The following is a 20,038-nucleotide window of genomic DNA, read 5'->3' as shown; positions in this document are numbered from 1 at the left end:
TATAACCTACTCTCTAAGAAATCTTATGATGGAGATTCTGAGTCATTGAATTGTGGGTTGGCATTTATAATTCTAAATCACTACCTATGTGCCTAATCCACAAGAGAGGACAGGAAGCTGGTTAAAATGACAATAGTTATTAAATCATCTAGAAATTTCTGGCTAGCATCATTTAACTCCACTTAGCCACTATGCACCATAGCTTTCACATCTGTAAAATGGGGCTATTTCACAAAATTGTTGCAATAAAATAAGACAATGTGTGTGAAAGGCAGAACAAAATGTGTACCTCATAACAAATGTGCAGTAAAAGCTGGCTGTTATTATTTGTAATAATTACAACCCAATGGAGATACAGGAAAGGAGGTAAACTAGATTAAAAGTTGGGAAACTAGAGATGTAGTTCATGAACAGCTATATGATCAACATTGGAAAAGTGTAGTTAATTGCACTGGGCCTCAATTTTCTTTTCTGTAGAATTAAGAAACTGGACCACATATCTTAAGTGGCCTTCAGTGCTTAAAATTTTACAAAATAGAGAACCGACACCTCTTACACAGGAGAACCATGGTGTGGGAGCTAAACTAGGTATTCTCATATCATTAGAAAGAGGAGAGTAGTTAAGGGTATCTCACAATATCAAGTATCGAATAAATGCTTTCCTTTACCTTTTGTACACAACTTGCTTAAAAGGTTCATTCTTTAGCGGAAGGTCCTTAAAGGGCTTTTAAACATTGAAAATGAAGACTTCTGTGGTTCTAGTTAATCTAGTTTAAATTTTTTTTTAATGTTATAAAAGTCTAATATCACTTTACTCGAATAGCAGTTTGAAGTAACTGGCAATCCTCAGCTAGTTACTTTTATTCTTTTCACTGAAATATTTGAAAACTCAAAAATAAACATCTAATGCGTTTATCTTTCAAATGCGAAGTATTTTCCCAATGACAACAACAACAAAAATACCTGAATGGCCCAATGAGGTGGCACTTGACAGCAATAGAAAACCTTCAGACGTTCCAATACAGACGTAGTCTTATCTTCAAACTGGTCTGCAAGAGCCTTAAGAGCACGTATCATAATCAGAATCTATATGTGCAATATTTTTTAATATAAACAAGATTCTTATTGCAAGTTATACAAACAGACATATAAACAATAAACAACACAAGTTACTTTGATAAGGTGATGGGATGTGTGAATTTTTTCTTGAATTTTATTTTATTTTTAAATTTTTTAATTTTTAAAAAATTTTTGGCCGCATTGGGTCTTCGTTGCTGCGCACGAGCTTTTCTCTAGTTGCGGTGAGCAGGGGCTACTCTTTGTTGCAGTGCACGGGCTCTCATTGCGGTGGCTCCTCTAGTTGCAGAGCACGGGCTCTAGGAGTGAGGGCTTCAGTAGTTGCAGCATGTGAGCTCAGTAGTTGCAGCACTCGTGCCCTAGAGCACGTGGGCTTCAGTAGTTGCGGCACATGGACTCAGTAGTTGTGGCACACGGGCTTAGTTGTTCCGCGGCATGTGGGATCTTCCCAAACCAGGGATTGAACCCTTGTCCTCTGCGTTGGCAGTTAGATTCTTAACCACGGCGCCACCAGGGAAGTCCTTGAATTTCTTTAAATGTTTAAAAAAACCTTTAAATTAATCAACATTTATGTAAATTTGTACATTTAAAACTTACCAGGAAAATAGTTTTTTATTTTTATTATTATTATTTTTTGCGGTACGCGGGCCTCTCACTGTTGTGGCCTCTCCCGTTGCGGAGCACAGGCTCTGGACACGCAGGCTTAGCAGCCATGGCGGCCCAGCCACTCCACGGCATGTGGGATCTTCCCGGACCGGGGCACGAATCCGTGTCCCCTGCACCGGCAGGCGGACTCTCAACCACTGTGCCACCAGGGAAGCCCAGGAAAATAGTTTTTTAAATTGAGGTTTCCTATAATAGTTCTTTCAAAGAACTAGCCTTATTAATCAGCCTTTTTACTTTTTCTAAGAAAAACTGTTCTTCAGCATATCTATTTCACAGCCACACTGTCACTGTGACAATGGCGCTTTCTAACATAAATCAGAGAAAAATTACATGAAGAACTTCATTTACGAATTTTCTAACGAATAAAGTGAAATCAAAGCGTGTGTCTATTTGATGACAGAGGGTGAGTTCTCTTACTCTTCAGCAAGAGAGACATAGGGCAGGACATTCATTCATGTGAGACCACCCTTAAGGTGCAGTGGACAGCTTCAACCTGCATGCACTGAGGAATCCCTCTGCTGGTCTGAAATACCTGCACTTTGTACTAAGTAACTGAACTCGAAGAGGCTATGTCAAGAAGCAGACCAACAAGACCAAGATGGCTGACTCTGAGAAAAGGTACCAGGGCCAAACGCAAAGCCAAAGGCCGGCATTAACTGGTAGTCACATGATGAGTCATCGCAAGACCCCACATATTCAGCATCAAAGTGAATGCAGACGCTCAGGAGTCCTAGGCAATACACAGACAGTAGTCCCACTACCGTGATCATCTTCACCTGCCTCCTCATTTGCCATACAGTACGCATATATGTTTCTTCTGTTTTATACAGAGACCTCTCCACTGTGAATTATCATGACCTTTTTTGCATAATGCAGCGCTCATATTTTCTTTTTTTGGCAATTGACTAGTTTTCACAGGCCTGTCTTATGAGGATTAGATGGCAACAATACATCAACGTTAATTTTCTGATGTTAATGCACATATTGTAGTTATGTAGGAGAGCGTCCATGTATTTGAGGATGATGAAGCACTATGTTTGCAACTTACTTTCCAAAACTTCAGGATACAAAAGACAGTTGGTCCTGTACTTAAAACTTTTCTGTAAGTTTGAAATTTTTTTCAAGTTTTTATGAAATTAAAATTGAAAATTTCAACAACAACAAAAAAAGTAAGAGGTAGCAAGTTCAAACTTCCTCAGGAGAAAGAAAAGGACAAGAAACTAATAAATCCCACTATAAGTAAGAGGAGACCAGTTTCTGAGCAGGGGAACTGCTCCTCACCTGGGGGAGAAGGGAAGTTCTCTATATTATAATAGGTGGGAGATATATTTGTTAGTCTAAGAATATCCTGCAGAATGAGAAAACACTCATTACATCACTTCTTTGACAATCCAAGATGTTATTCAATCAAATCAGTCAGAACAAATTGAGTCATAACCAGACTCCTAAACCATCTTGATCAAAATATTTTTAAAGCTTTCTGGCCTTACTTCAGAGAAACTTAATAGCAAAAAGGTTGCATGCTTCTGCCCAAAGCTATTTAGTTGTAGGAGAGAGAGAAGAGAAGAAAAACTTCTGGCTGAATACATATGGTTACAATACAAAAATAGAAGGTTCACTGAATTACTTCATTAAGGGGGGCAACTTTTCCCTTTTATCAAATTCTTTTTCTTCCTTTGGAAAGAAAAAATAAATAATGCTTATTTAATAATTAAAAGCCAAAAGCAACATCTCACCATTTATTTTTATGAAGTCTTAACTACATGCAAGACATCTGATTTTCAAACAAAACTCATGCTGTTTGCTGTACTTACTGCATCTAGCTAAAACGTATTAATCAGTGCTCAGTAAATACTTCCTAATTTATTAAAAAATAAACAGATTTATTATGTATTTCAGATACTCTCAGATACTTTTAGATGATCTCAGAGTGTCTCTGGTACTCTCAGATACTCTCCAAAATGTCAGAGACCACCGGAGAGAGCAGAGAATTAACATTTATTTGAATCTGATACCATAAATAAGCCCCTGTACAAGTACAGCCATGCTTTATAAGAACTCAAATAGGCCATGTGTATGATAAAAGATTAAAAACAGAATTCTAACCTATTTTCACTCCTGCACAGAATATACTTCTTCCTATCTTAAATATGACAGCCACCTAAAGATTCACCTACCAATAAAACCAAGAACATCAAATTAATTTGTCTATTTCCTCTACTGAATTCAAAGTACTCTCTTATTTGCTAACTCACTCCAAATACAGGGACTTATTTACAATTCATCTCTAGGTTTTTCAGAGCAGGATTATTTCTAGTGACTCATTCTGGAATAATCCCATTATAGTCAAATGAACTGGAGTCCTTTACAAGAAAAAGAGTGCTGATAGGTGAAGCGGCCTGCATGCTGTTCTAGGTCAACCTCCAACAAGCAAGTCATTTAAACACAAAGGCACTCATCTACGAAATGATTTTCTAAATGATCTTTTGCACTCCAAACACTCTGAGTATATGGCTTTATCAAAAGAGTATTTTTGTTTAATTTCAAGCATTTGAGGAGATTGCTAGTTTCAGGTACCATTAGCCGAACACAAGTATCAGGTTCATTCCTCAGGGGCAAACTGTACCAAAGCAGTCTGGAAGACAACGGCAGGACATTAAGTCCTAGGAGAATGGGACTGAATGAACAGCAAGCCCGAGCTCCTACCATGTATACGTGTGTGTGTGTGAACGTGGACAGAAACAGTGAGCTCAGAGACAAACTGGCACTTTGTAAGCTTTCACACACCCCCAGAAATTGAGGTAAATGACCTCTAAAGCAGTGTCCTACCCTTTCACTTGCCATTTTCTCTCTCCAGTTTCTAAATTTCATGTATTTCACACCTGAAAGTCATGGGCACTTGGTCATAAGTTAAAACTGGTATGAGAAGTTGTCTTTAAGGGAAAATGGTAACATCAAAAATGGAGAGAGAGAGAGAAGTGAATATACCCTAGACCAATCATTAAGAGTTGAAAGCAAGCAGAGTGTACATAGGAGAGTGACAGAAGAAATGTGGATAAACGGGAAAGACGATGAGTAAAGAGTAAGGAAGAGTCTAGGGCTCAGTCAGGAGGTGGGGGGACAGCCAAGTCACAGAAAATCCAGGTATGATAACTGTTGGGAGACACCAAAGATGACCTCATGATGTATAAACTACTGTGATATGAAACTGTTTTCAAGATCTAAGACTCCCTTTTGGGCTTCCCTGGTGGCGCAGTGGTTGAGAATCTGCCTGCCAATGCAGGGGACACAGGTTCGAGCCCTGGTCTGGGAAGATCCCACATGCTGCAGAGCAACTGGGCCCGTGAGCCACAATTACTGAGCCTGCGCGTCTGGAGCCTGTGCTCCGCAACAAGAGAGGCTGCGATAGTGAGAGGCCCGCGCACCGTGATGAAGAGTGGCCCCCACTTGCCACAACTAGAGAAAGCCCTCACACAGAAACGAAGACCCAACACAGCCATAAATAAATAAATAAAGCAAACTGTCAACAAGTAAAATAAAATAAAAATAAATAAACACTATTAAAAAAAAAAAGATTTAAGACTCCCTTTTAATGTCTCTTTCTCCCCAAACTCCATCGCAAAGCATTTATACTTTGAGTGTCCTTTGAGACAACGTGCTTGTGCATATGGATTCTCTAAGCCCAGACAATAACGACTCCCAAGCCTTCCAGGAGCCACAGTACCAGAGGTCAGGAGATACCTCTAAGGAATGGGGAATAAAAGAATAAAACCCTGGGCTTCCCTGGTGGCGCAGTGGTTGAGAGTCCGCCTGCTGATGCAGGGGACACAGGTTCGTGCCCCGGTCCGGGAAGATCCCACATGCCGCGGAGCGGCTGGGCCCGTGAGCCATGGCCGCTGAGCCTGCGCGTCCGGAGCCTGTGCTCCGCAACGGGAGAGGCCACAGCAGTGAGAGGCCCGCATACGGCAAAAAAAAAAAAAAGAATAAAACCCTGGAAAACAATGATGGGTCCTCTCTTTTCAATTCTCTGTTTTCAGTAGAGAAAGAACTTCCCCTCCAAAAAACTAGAGAAGATCAAGACTACATTTTAAAATTAGCACATGGAGAATGATTTAGTATAGAAGGACAATTCTGAACAAGGTCTGGTATGATTTAGACTTTATTTATGTGCTCGTATCTAAAAGTATGGCACACATATCTTCAAAAGAACAGAGCTAGTCCCTAAGGACCTACACTTTCACTGAAGGCTATTCTTTCTTGCTTGCGTGATATCAAAGTGTTTATCCACTTTCTGAAGAGCCAAGTAGAAATTAGCTGATAATCTAAAAGGTATGATTGATCATATGCCAAATCACCTTGCTTTTTTGTGCAATGTGTGTGTGTGTGTGTGTGTGTGTATGTGTAGGAGGGTGGGATTTATTATAAAAATATGTACTTAATCAAATATATCCAACAGTTGGGCTGAACTGCTCTCTTTGACAGGAGTCTGCAGTCATTCAGCCGTGATTCAGTGGTGAAGCTAATTGTCACCTCAAACTCCCAAGCCCAAGAAAATTTCTAATAGGAACAAGGGGAATGAGAATCAAAACCTATTAACAACCTACTAAGTATCAACAACACCATTAAACCTATCATTAATCCAGTTTTACCTTGTGTATAGGGAATTGCAGGGAATCAGAGAGATTAAAAAAATGGCTTGCCCAGGCTTCCCTGGTGGCGCAGTGGTTAAGAATCTGCCTGCCAATGCAGGGGACACGGGTTTGAGCCCTTGTCCAGGAAGATCCCACATGCCACGGAGCAACAAAGCCCATGAGCCACAACTACTGAAGCCCGTGCACCTAGAGCCCATGCTCCGCATCAAGAGAAGCCACCACAATGAGAAGCCCGTGCACTGCAACGAAGAGTAGCCCCTGCTTACCGCAACTAGAAAAAGTCCGAGCACAGCAGCAAAGACCCAACTCAGCCATTCATTCATTCGTTCATTCATTTATTTTTAAAAAATGGCTTGCCCGAAGTTTAAAGCTATGAAATAGGTGAGTCTGTCTGATTCCAAACACTAAGTTGACAGCTTCATTAAAACCTTACCTCCTAAGTGGAAATTATCAGAGCTGTGAAAATAAAAAGCAGCTTCTCACTGGAAAAATACTGAGAACTCTAATTAACTGGGTTTTTCCCCACCTAATCCCATAATATGGGAGTCAGGGTGTGGCCTAGCCAAGATCTTTGATCACTACTCCCTGTTCCAAAGACTTTTATGTGTTGGCTGGTAGGAGCTGGGTCTACTATAATGGGGGCTGGGAGAGCTTAGATGTCTTTTTTATGATTCCAGACAGAAGAGATGAACATAAAGAGGGAGGCTTCAAGGAAGCCCAGACAAGGATCTTGGAACATTCCCCTTAGTCACACCTTAGCAGTTCTTAAACCATTTCGTTTCAGGACCTCTTTATATTTATTATTTTAATTAATTTTTATTGGAGTATAGTTGCTTTACAATGTTGTAGGACCCTTTAAACTCTTATAAATTATTGAGGGACTCCAAAGAGCTTTTGTTTGTGTGGGCTATCATCTATTAATATTTATCATATTAGAAATTAAAACTGAATAAAATTTAAATATTAATCCATTCTAAAAGAAAATAATGAATCTATTACATTAACATACATAATATGTTTTATGAAAAATAACTATATTTCCCCCCCAAAAAAAGAGAAGTCTTGAAAAGATTGGCAATGTCTTGGGAATTCCCGGCAGTCCAGTGGTTAGGACCCCGAGCTTCCACTGCTGGGGGTCCACGTTCAATTCCTGGTCAGGGAATTAAGATCCTGCAAGCTGAGTGGCACAAAGAAAAAAGTAAAAACAAAAACAAAAACAAAAAACTGTCAATGTGTTACATTTTTGCAACTCTCTTTAATGTCTGGCTTAATAGATGACAGCTGGATTCTCATATCAGAATCCAGCTTCTGTAGTCAATCTGTTGCAATATGATGTTTTGGTTGAAATTTATGAAGAAAATTTGGCCTCATACAGATAGGTAGTTGGAAAAGGGAGAAGTATGTTAACAGCTTTTTCAGTTAATTGTGCATATTATTCTTTGATACTACATCAAAATTCAAAATGTGGTAGCTTCTTAGAGTTACCTGCAATGTGGAATTTGAAATCCTATAAATGAATGTTTCCCTGTACATTAAATATTCTGTTACAGTAAAAATCCACTGGTCTAAAAAAAACCAAAAAACAAAAATTTACTCACTGATGTATCTTGAACTTTGAATGGATCTTTTACCCATGCTTGATTTTTTACATCATGTATTAGTCATTTGGAAAATGTGCAGATTTACAAATGTTGACATATTTCATATAATATTAAAAATTGTATGCATTAATATCACCAATAATCTCACAAGAAAACTCTCAGCCCAGTCTTGAAGTATTGGAAAGCTGTCAAATTCATAAATGCATATAAAAGATTTCCAAAAGTCTCAATTTTTTTCTTAAAAGCTCAAAATTTGGGGCTTCCCTGGTGGCGCAGTGGTTGAGAGTCCGCCTGCCGATGCAGGGGACACGGGTTCGTGCCCCTGTCCCGGGGGATCCCACGTGCCGCAGGGCGGCTGGGCCCGCGAGCCATGGCCACGGAGCCTGTGTGTCCGGAGCCTGTGCTCCGCAACGGGAGAGGCCACAGCGGTGAGAGGCCCGCGTACAGCAAAAAAAAAAAAAAAAAAAAAAAAAAAGCTCAAAATTTTATCACTGGTAAGAAATACTGTCAATTATTTTCCTAGAAGTGATGAGCTCACTTCATTCATTTTTGAGAAAATTTCTGCCGAATACCCAAGTATGAATACCCACAGTCTGTCAATAGTTCTTCTTAGTAAAAACAGTGTTTCCTGGGAAAAGCAACTCGCTTAGCTTTTCTTGAGACAACCACTGTACTTCAGCATGCAGCACAAGTGTTTTGCAAGTACTTCCCAGTTCATCACGTAGAATATTAAAAAGCACGCTGTCAAGGGTGAAGACTTAATAAAATAATATGTACTGCTTTATCAAAGACATTCATAAACAAAACTGTCTTGGGACTTCCCTGGTGGTCCAGTGGTTAAGAATCCGCCTTCCAATGTAGGGAAACATGGGTTCAATCCCTGGTTGGGGAACTGAGATCCCACAAGCCACAGGGCAACTAAGCCCGCGTGCCACAACTACTGAACCCACGCACTCTAGAGCCAGCATGCGACAACTAGAGAGCCCGAGTGCCACAACTACTGAGCCCATGCACTCTGGAGCCCGTGCGCCACAGTAGAGAGAAGCCTGTGTGCCTCAACAGAAGATCCTGCGTGCCACAACGAAGATACCACGTGTTGCAACTAAGAGACCCAACACAACCAAAAAATAAATAAATTAATTAATTTTAAAAACCCAAAAAACAAAACTGTCTTTTCTTTTTTTTAAGCTACAAACTCGTGGTGGTGAAGCACAGGATGACTACCAGCACAGTATGGTGTCCTGACCTTGATTCCGGTTAAGGGACCAACAGTTTGATCCCCCATTGCTTCTGCTGATTCAGTATCAACACAGTGACAAGATAAATAGTATCTCAATATTGTTGTGAAGACAGTTGTGACCTTGGACACTCTGAAAGGTCTGAGGAGCCTCGGGGCTCCACAATCACCCCGAGAACTGGGAGATGCACAATCTCTCATGCCTTCCCCAGACGCCGCCCACCTCCAACCTTCTCTCACAACTTCTCCAGGGGACCCTGCTTAGTATTTAAGGCAATACTTAGAAGTTCTCCTTTATTATCTTGTCTTAAAAGATTAGGAAATGAGAAAAGTCAGTCTGTTTACAGTCTGCAAGTATTATAAGAGTGCAAAGAATATTTATTAAAACTTAAATGAATGCTTTAAATTCCCAGTATTATTCTTTCTAAAAAAGTTAAAGTAGTTAAGTCTAATAATAATTACCCCTACTTTCCTGAGCACTCTCAGTCAGATGCAAAGCATCTGTTCCTCAGCAAGCTCAATTCCACCTGGCCCTTGTCTGCAGCCCTCAGTAACACTCACCTCTAAGGTTCCTTCTGGCACCCAGTCCCGTTAAATCACAACGCTGGCCTCCAGGACTTGATAAATGCCCTTTTAGTCTCTGTTCTGTTTGTACTTGGATGTAAGACAGGAAAATATCTGGAGCTACAAAAGAGTAACAACCTGCCTCTGTCAGGGGCAGTCTCTTCCAAACGTACCCATAATCACCACCCTCACCAGACCCTGAATTTCTGCAGGCTGGGCTGAAGAGCTATATATATATATATATATATATATATTAATTTATTAATTTTATCTATTTTACTTTTGTCTGCGTTGGGTCTTTGTTGCTGGGTGCGGGCTTCCTCCAGTTGCGGCAAGTAGGGGCTACTCTTGGTTGCGGTGCGTGGGCTTCTCATTGTGGTGGCTTCTCTTGTTGTGGAGCATGGGCTCTAAGCGTGCGGGCTTCAGTAGTTGTGGCACCCAGGCTCAGTAGCTGTGGCTCGTGGGCTCTAGAGCGCAGGCTCAGTAGTTGTGGTGCACAGGCTTACTTGCTCCACAGCATGTGGGATCTTCCCAGACCAGGGCTCGAACCTGTGTCCCCTTCATTGGCATGTGGATTCTTAACCACTGCGCCAGGGAAGTCCCATGAAGAGCTGTATTTTAACAAGCACCTTGGAAGTGATTCATATGTTCAGGCAAGTTTGAGAAATATTGTATAAGGCTCTTAAGATGTACACAGGGTGCTGTCCCAGGAAAAACCAATGTGTCAGTTCAATCAACACAATCTGACTCTGTCAAAGACCTTCAGTGTGCCCCGACTGGAATCTGACTGAAGTTAGCATTCAGTGCCTTTAGAAGTGTGCTTTAAGTGGGTGTACTTTATTCCATTCCACTAGTAAGTTTGTCTGCTGTTACTGAGTTTTCACTGTTCTGTAACTTCCTAGGTTTTCAGAATATTTTTTTAACTATTAACAATATTTTATGTTGTTTATCACTCCTCCCTTCTTTTATCTCACTTATTTATGAACTAATTGTTGCCTATATTTTTACTAATCTATTATATCATGAAACTCACATCCTGGTTCAGCCTATCAGCCTCTGTCCAGGCATCCCCCTTCCTTGGCCTTAGCAGAAGCCAGTTTCACTCACCCAGGTGCACGTTCTTCTCCCACACGGGACTGCATCCTGATATTGTGTACAATCCATTTCCTTCTCCTTTCACCTAAATTGTAGGCCTTCAGACGCTGAGTTCTACAACTGAACCTTCCTCACAAAAGCCTCCATTCACTTCTTCCTGCCTATGCTGGTTCAACCCCTTTCCCCCAGATGATGCCAAGTCTTCCACTGATATCTTCTTTCTCAGAGCTTCCTGAGAAGAATACAGCATGGTGAGTCAAAGCATGGACTTCGGGGACTTCCCTGGTGGTTCAGTGGTTAAGAATCTGTCTGCCAATGCAGGGGACATGGGTTCAAGCCCTGGTCCGGGAAGATTCCACGTGCTGTGGAACAACTAAGCCCATGCACCACAACTACTGAGCCTGCGCTCTAGAGCCCACGAGCCACAACTACTGAGCCCAGGCACCACAACTACTGAAGCCCGCGTGCCTAGAGCCCGTGCTCTGCAACAAGAGAAGCCACCGCGATGAGAAGCCCGTGCACCGCAACGAAAAGTAGCCCCCGCTCGCCACAACTAGAGAAAGCCTGTGCACGGCAACAAAGACCCAACTCAGTCAAAAATAAATAAAATAATTAAAAAAAAAAAAGCATGGACTTCGAAATCCAAGACAGACCTGGTTTGAATTCAATTAGACCTTGGGTAAGTCACTTATATTTTCAGTGCTTCAGTTTTTTCATCAGTAAAAATATAAATAGTGCCTACTTCCTAGGATTATTTAGAACCTGGCACATGAGTATCCAGTAAACAGTAGTAACTGTACACAGTTCTGAATAAAGAGTAGTAACTATAATGATTCAAAAAAAAAAAAGCATAGCTACAGTCACAGGAGCAAGTTCTAGTATACTTTTCAATAACTTTCAAGCGCTACATGTGGTTATTAACGCAGGTGAAGTACAGAGCTAGAACGGAAGACATGATTTCATATCTCAGGTATTTGAAAAGCTCAATGGCGGGACTCAGCACACTAAACATGAAGCACTGTAATTATCCCAATGTTTTTGGATTTTCTAAATCTAAAGCATTCTATTCTAGGTAGTAATGATTGCTTTTGGTGAGTTATGAAAGATTGGGCAGCTTTATTTTCCTGTACCGCCTTTAAAGTCAGGATAATAGAAACAGTCAACATTTACTGAGGGTTTACTATGTGCCAGGCGCTATTTGAAGTGTTTCACAAATATTAAGTCATTTAACCCCTCAGTATCTGAATGAGGTGGGCATTACTGCTCTCTCCATTCTCCAGATAAGGGAAGTGAAGCATAAGAGGTTAGGGTGCTTAGCCTTGGCCACAGTACGTGACATCTCTTCCTCTTGGATTGTGAGGTCTATGGACAATAAAATCTGGTGCTTTTCTGACAACAGACATTCTGACACTGAAGCAGGCAGAGAAAAGCAGAGATGGGAAAAGAGAGAAAGACCCGATGATCTCTTCGAGCCTTGAATCCAGCTAACTCTGGGATCGGAATACCCCTAGACTTCCCAGTTATTATAACAGTCAACCAATTTCCTTTTTTTTTTTTTTTTTTTTTTTTGCAGTATGTGGGCCTCTCACTGCTGTGGCCTCTCCCGCCGCGGAGCACAGGCTCCGGACGCGCAGGCCCAACGGCCATGGCTCATGGGCCCAACTGCTCCGCGGCACATGGGATCCTCCCAGACCGGGGCACGAACCCGCGTCCCCTGCATCAGCAGGCGGACTCTCAACCACTGCGCCACCAGGGAAGCCCCAATTTCCTTTTTTACAGCCAGTTTGAATTGGGTTTCTGTCCCTTACAACTAAAAGTTTCCTACTGAGACCTGTCCTTGAATTGTACTGAAGTAGAAGTATAAAAAGTCTCGAAAAGCTCTAAACATCAATCTGTCTATTACAAGCACCTTATATTTAGAAAAGGATATTTAAAGTATAAAAATCAAATGCAACTTCTCAAATTGTGAAGCCATACCCCCTCGTGGGGTAAGCCAAATACGGCCAAGGTCAGCTTGAATTACTACATCACGTGCTCCCCTCCACCTCCTGTCATCCATAATAACAGCCATATATTCCATCACGCAAATAGCCGCACATCAAGGTCAATGCCAAGCCTGCCAAATATAATTCATGTGGATGTACTTTCATGAAGAAGGTATGTGAAAATGTAATAGAGCAGGTGCATATTCTGAGACACTAAAACTTCAGAGAGCAGTCTGCAATGCAGAACAAATGACCAGCTTGTAATATAGAGGAAAAGCTTTGTTTTATGGTATGTTGAGAAATACAGAGTGAACATATTTCCAGATAATTAAGTAGCTAACTCATGAACTCCAGTCTCTTATCGTTTCTTTTTTTTTTAAATATCTTTATTGGAGTATAACTGCTTTACAATTCTTATCACTTCTTCTAATGACCTCAAAGGGTAGTGATTTATGCATGCATTTCATCATTTTTTAGGAAACCCTGTATAAGAAAAAACTGAAATTCCTTTACCTCTTTCCCCTTAAAAAAAAATACAACCAACCAAAATGTGAATTACTACCTACTGAGACCTCTACGTTACCCTCAGTGTGATCACAGCGATTGCTCCGTTCCGGTTAGCTTTGGCACTCGACTGAAGATTTGGACTGTAGGATATTACAAACGCTGCTCTCTACTCCTCTCAGATTGCTAAATTGCCAGATGAAAATATAATCTTTAATTTAGCTAACTCTCAATTATTCCTGCTAATAAGTAGGTAATTAAAAATTAAACACAGAGAAGAAAAGCACTTACAAAAACAAACCCAAAACGTTTAAGAAAATGGTAATACGGACACAAATTTCGATAGCTACCTTAAAAGTGAATGGATTAAATGCTCCAACCAAAAGACACAGGCTTGCTGAATGGATACAAAAATAAGACCCATATATATGCCGTCTACAAGAGAGTGCTTTGTGACCACCTAGAGGGGTTGAATAGGGAGAGTGGGAGGGAGATGCAAGAGGGAAGAGATACGGGGATATATGTATATGTATAGCTGATTCACATTGTTACAAAGCAGAAACTAACACACCATTGTAAAGCAATTATACTCCAATAAAGATGTTAAAAAAGAAAAAAAATAGATGTTTTAAAAATACTCATTTAGAAGTTATGAAATCTCAATTAGCTCCCACAGTTAAGAAAGTCAAATGGCAGCATGAATAGTCTCCAGTGGCAGAAAACTGCTGCAATCTCAAATTCTCAATTCAATGCAATGTCCTCCCAGAAATTCAAGGGTGAAGGAAAAGACTCTTGCCATGCAAACATCTTCAGAGGCACAACTACCTCGACAGGGACAGATCTTCACAATTTAAATTAAAAGGTTTAAAACATAACTGGGTAATTAAAATTCACCAGCAAAATTACTTAATAATGAACATAAAGTAACCTAACATTAACCCTCAATGACTGAACTGAGTTTATCTAACACTAATATGAACGTTATTAGACAATGATGACATTTAGTTTGCGCAAGTTTTTTTGGATTGGAAATAAGATGGTTCCCTTGAATGTATGTGGTTTCAATTAATTTCCTTCATATTTGGATATGTATAATACATTGCTTTCATCATACTAAAGGAATGAAGAAAAAGATGTGATCTTATGATACAGAAGATATTGATTATTTGGACTTGGATGAGACGTGGCATGGTGGGGTGGGGGAGAAGCAGAATGATGATAAATAGATAGGTATTTCGTACCCCACTGGTAAAAAGCAGGGTATAAATAAATACCGGAGAATATAAGATTTTAATTCAAGCTGCTTCTGAATTCTAAAATAACCAATGTTTCCATAAACATTATTTTCTTCATCATTACCACCATCATCATAGTCCTGAAGATACAATAATTAAAGAACTCTAGCCTAGAATAATTTCCATTAGATAGGGTGCTTTTTTTTTTGCGGTATGCGGGCCTCTCACTGTTGTGGCCTCTCCCGTTGCGGAGCACAGGCTCCGGACGCGCAGGCCCAGCGGCCATGGCTCACGGGCCCAGCCGCTCCGCGGCATATGGGATCCTCCCAGATCGGGGCACGAACCTGTATCCCCTGCATCGGCAGGCGGACTCTCAACCACTGCGCCACCAGGGAGGCCCTAGATAGGGTGCTTTTAATGGACTTTCCTCAACTTGGATTTCCTTCTTCCTCTGTGAATTTTATAATACTGATTTATTTACCATTAGGTGTGACACAACAGTCCCTTTTAAGTTTGGCACGACTCACTTAGACATCCCTTCCAAATCTGCCACCTTTAGGACCTGCCATTACATCCTTTTTCTTTTTCTTTTTAACATCTTTATTGGAATATAATTGCTTCACAATGGTGCTTTAGTTTCTGCTCTATAACAAAGTGAATCGGCTATACATATACGTATGTTCCCATATCTCTTCCCTGTTGCATCTCCCTCCCAACCTCCCTATCCCACCCCTCTAGGTGGTCACAAAGCACCAAGCTGATCTCCCTGTGCTGCGACCGCTTCCCACTAGCTATCTATCTTACATTCGGTAGTATATATAAGTCCATGCCACTCTCCCACTTTGTGCCAGCTCACCCTTTGCCCTCCCCATGTCCTCAAGTCCATTCTCTAGTAGGTCTGTGTCTTTATTCCTGTCCTGCCCCTAGGTTCTTCATAACCTTTTATCTTTTTCATTTAGATTCCATATATATGTGTTAGCATACGGTATTTGTCTTTTTCTTTCTGACTTACTTCACTCTGTATGACAGACTTTAGGTCCATCCACCTCACTACAAATAACTCAATTTCGTTTCTTTTTAAGGCTGAGTAATATTCCATTGTATATATGTGCCACATCTTCTTTATCCATTCACCTGTTGATGGACACTTAGGGTGCTTCCATGTCCTGGCTACTGTAAATAGAGCTACAATGAACATTGAGGTACATGACTCTTTTTGAATTATGGTTTTCTCAGAGTATATGCCAGTAGGGGGATTGCTGGGTTGTATGCTAGTTCTATTTTTAGTGTTTTAAGAAACCTCCACACTGTTCTCCATATTAGCTGTATTAATTTACATTCCCATCAACAGTGTAAGAGTGTTCCCTTTTCTCCACACACTCTCCAGCACTTATTGTTTGTAGACTTTTTGATGATGGCCATTCTGACTAGTATGAGATGATATCTCATTGTAGTTTTGATTTGCATTTCTCTAACGATTAGTGATGTTGAGCATTCTCCTTCATGTGTTTGTTGGCAATCTGTTTACCTTCTTTGGAGAATTGTCTACGTAGGTCCTCTTCTCATTTTTTGATTGGGTTGTTTGTTTTTTTGATATTAACCTGCATGAGCTGCTTGTAAATTTTGGAGATTAATCCTTCGTCAGTTGATTCGTTTGCAAATATTTTAGCCCATTCTGACGGTTGTCTTTTCATCTTGTTTATGGTTTCCTTTGCTGTGCAAAAGCTTTTGAGTTTCATTAGGTCCCATTTGTTAATTTTTGTTTTTATTTCCATTTCTCTAGTCGGTGGGTCAAAAAGGAGCTTGCTGTGATTTGTGTCATAGGCTGTTCTGCCTATGTTTTCCTCTAAGAGTTTTATAGTGTCTGCCCTTACATTTAGCTGTTTAATCCATTTTGAGTTTATTTTTGTATATAGTGTTAGGGAGCGTCAAATTTCATTCTGTTACATGTAGCTGTCCAGTGTCCCCAGCACCACTTACTGAAGAGGGTGTCTTTTCTCCATTGTATATTCTTGCCTCCTTTATCAAAAATAAGGCGACCATATGTGCATGGGTTTATCTCTGGGATTTCTATCCTGTTCCATTGATGTATACTTCTGTTTTTGTGCCAGTACCATACTGTCTTGATTACTGTAGCTTTCTAGTATACACTGAAGTCAGGGAGACTGATTTCTCTAGCTCCGTTTTTCTTTCTCAAGATTGCTTTGGCTATTCAGAGTCTTTTGTGTTTCCATACAAATTGTGCAATTTTTTGCTCTAGTTTTGTGAAAAAAGCAGTAGTATTTTTTGATAGGGATTGCACTGAATCTGTAGATTGCTTTGGGTAGTATACTCATTTTCACAATGTTGATTCTTCCAATCCAAGAACATGGTATATCTCTCCATCTGTTGGTATCATCTTTAATTTCTTTCATCCATGTCTTATAGTTTTCTGCATGCAGGTCATTTGTCTCCTTAGGTAGGTTTATTCCTAGGTATTTTATTCTTTTTATTGCAGTGGTAAATGGGAGTGTTTCCTTAATTTCTCTTTCAGATTTTTCATCATTAGTGTATAGGAATGCAAGAGACTTCTGTGCTTTAATTTGGTATCCTGCTACTTTACCAAATTCATTGATTAGCTCTAGTAGTTTTCTGGTAGCATCTTTAGGATTCTCTATGTATAGTATCATGTCATCTGCAAACAGTGACAGCTTTACTTCTTCTTTTCCGATTTGGATTCCTTTTATTTCTTTTTCTTCTCTGATTGCTGTGGCTAAAACTTCCAAAACTATGTTGAATAACAGTGGTGAGAGTGAGCAACCTTGTCTGTTCCTGATCTTAGTAGAAATGGTTTCAGTGTTTCACCATTGAGGACGATGTTGGCTGTAGGTTTGTCATATATGGCCTTTATTATGTTAAGTTCCCTCTGTGCCTACTTTCTGGAGGGTTTTTTTTTTTATCATAAATGGGTGTTGAATTTTGTCAAAAGCTTTTTCTGCATCTGTTGAGATGAGCATATGGTTTTTATTCTTCAGTTTGTGAATATGGTGTATCACATTGATTGATTTGCGTATACTGAAGAATCCTTGCATTCCTGGGATAAACCCCACTTGATCATGGTGTATGATCCTTTTAATGTGCTGTTAGATTCTGTTTGCTAGTATTTTGTTGAGGATTTTTGCATCTATGTTCATTAGTGATATTGGCCTGCAGTTTTCTTTCTTTGTGACATCTTTGTCTGGTTTTAGTATCAGGGTGATGGTGGCCTCAAAGAATGAGTTTGGGAGTGTTCCTCCCTCTGCTATATTTTGGAAGAGTTTGAGAAGGATAGGTGTTAGCTCTTCTCTAAATGTTTGATAGAATTCGCCTGTGAAGCCATCTGGTCCTGGGCTTTTGTTTGTTGGAAGATTTTTAATCACAGTCTCAATTTCAGTGCTTTTGACTGGTCCGTTTGTATTATCTATTTCTTACTGGTTCAGTCTCTGAAGGTTGTGCTTTTCTAAGAATTTGTCCATTTTTTCCAGGTTGGCCATTTTATTGGCATAGAGTTGCTTGTAGTAATCTCTCATGATCCTTTGTATTTCTGCAGTGTCAGTTGTTACATCTCCGTTTTCATTTCTAATTCTGTTCATTTGTGTCTTCTCCCTTTTCTTCGTGAGATTCTGGCTAATGGTTTAACAATTTTGTTTATCTTCTCAAAGAACCAACCAGCTTTTAGTTTTATTGATCTTTGCTACTGTTTCCTTCATTTCTTTTTCATTTATTTCTGATCTGATCTTTATAATTTCTTTCCTTCTGCTAACTTTGGGGTTTTTTTTTAGTCTTCTTTCTCTAATTGCTTTAGGTGTAAGCTTAGGTTGTTTATTTGAGATGTTTCTGGAGGTAGGCTTTCATTGCTACAAACTTCCCTCTTACAACTGCTTTTGCTGCATCCCATAGGTTTTTGGGTCATTGTGCTTTCATTGTCATTTGTTTCTAGGTATTTTTTGATTTCCCCTTTGATTTCTTCAGTTATCTCTTGGTTATTAAGTAGTGTATTGTTTAGCCTCCGTGTTCTTGTATTTTTTACAGACTTTTTTGTGTAATTGATATGTAGTCTCATAGCACTGTGGTCAGAAAAGATACCTGATACAATTTCAATTTTCTTAAATTTACCAGGGCTTGATTTGTGACCAAAGATGATCTATCCTGGAGAATGCTCGATGAGCACTTGAGAAGTGTATTCTCTTGTTTTTGGATGGAATGTGCTACAAATATCAATTAAGTCCATCTGGTTTAATGTATCATTTAAAGCTTGTGTTTCCTTATTTATTTTCATTTTGGATGATCTGCCCATTGGTGAAAGTGGGCTGTTAAAAGTCCCCTACTATGATTGTGTTACTGTCAATTCCCCTTTTATGGCTGTTAGCATTTGCCTTACATATTGAGGTGTTCCTCTGCTGGGTGCATAAATATTTACAATTGTTATATCTTCTTCTTGGATTGATCCCTTGATCATTATGTAGTGTCCTTCTTTGTGTCTTATATACAAGTAGTCTTTGTTTTAAAGTCTATTTTGTGTGATATGAGAATTGCTACTCCAGCTTTCTTTTGATTTCCGTTGCATGGAATATCTCTTTCCATCCCCTCACTTTCAGTCTGTATGTGTCCGTAGGTCTGAAGTGGGTCTTTTGTAGACAGCACATATACAGGTCTTGTTTTTGTATCCATTCAGCCGGTCTCTGTTTTTTGGTTAGAGCATTTAATCCATTTACACTTAAGGTAATTATCAATATGTATGTTTCTATTAACCATTTTCTTAATTGTTTTGGGTTTGTTATTGCAGGTCTTTTCCTTCTCTTGTGATTCCTGCCTAGAGAAGTTCCTTTCGTATTTGCTGTAAAGCTGGTTTGGTGGTGCTGAATTCTCTTAGCTTTTGCTTGTCTGTAAAGGTTTTAATTTATCTGTCGAATATCATTGAGAGCCTTGCTGGGTAGAGTAATCTTGGTTGTAGGTTTTTCCCTTTCATCACTTTAAATATATCCTGCCACTGCCTTCTGGCTTGCAGAGTTTCTGCTGAAAGATCAGCTGTTAACCTTATGGGGATTCCCTTGTAGGTTATTTGTTGGTTTTCCCTTGCTGCTTTTAATATTTTTTGTTTGTATTTAATTTTTGATAGTTTGATTAATATGTGCCTTGGCGTGTTTCTCCTTGGATTTATCCTGTATGGGACTCTGCGCTTCCTGGACTTGATCAACTATTTCCTTTCCCATATTAGGGAAGTTTTCAACTATAATCTCTTCAAATATTTTCTCAGTCCCTTTCTTTTTCTCTTCTTCTTCTGGGACCCCAATAATTTGAATGTTGGTGTATTAAATGTCATCTCAGAGGTCTCTGAGACTGTCCTCAATTGTTTTCATTCTTTCTTCTTTATTCTGCTCTGTGGTAGTTATTTCCACTATTT

General features: G+C 39.8%; 1 protein-coding gene across 2 annotated transcripts in view; it reads right to left on the bottom strand.

Moving 5' to 3' along the window:
- Nucleotides 1-20,038, bottom strand: part of TTC27 (tetratricopeptide repeat domain 27) — a 183,541-nt gene that overhangs the window by 79,138 nt on the left and 84,365 nt on the right. For both annotated transcript variants that reach the window (XM_060117082.1, XM_060117081.1), the window contains exon 11: nucleotides 964-1,059. In XM_060117082.1, the coding sequence (XP_059973065.1) occupies nucleotides 964-1,059 (96 nt within the window). The remainder of the gene's footprint in view (nucleotides 1-963; nucleotides 1,060-20,038) is intronic.

This window comes from Mesoplodon densirostris, chromosome 14 (genome assembly GCF_025265405.1).
Source record: "Mesoplodon densirostris isolate mMesDen1 chromosome 14, mMesDen1 primary haplotype, whole genome shotgun sequence".
Lineage (NCBI taxonomy): Eukaryota > Metazoa > Chordata > Mammalia > Artiodactyla > Ziphiidae > Mesoplodon > Mesoplodon densirostris.
The sequence above is the reverse complement of the archived record's forward strand: the minus strand, read 5'-3'. Positions and strand labels throughout refer to the sequence as shown.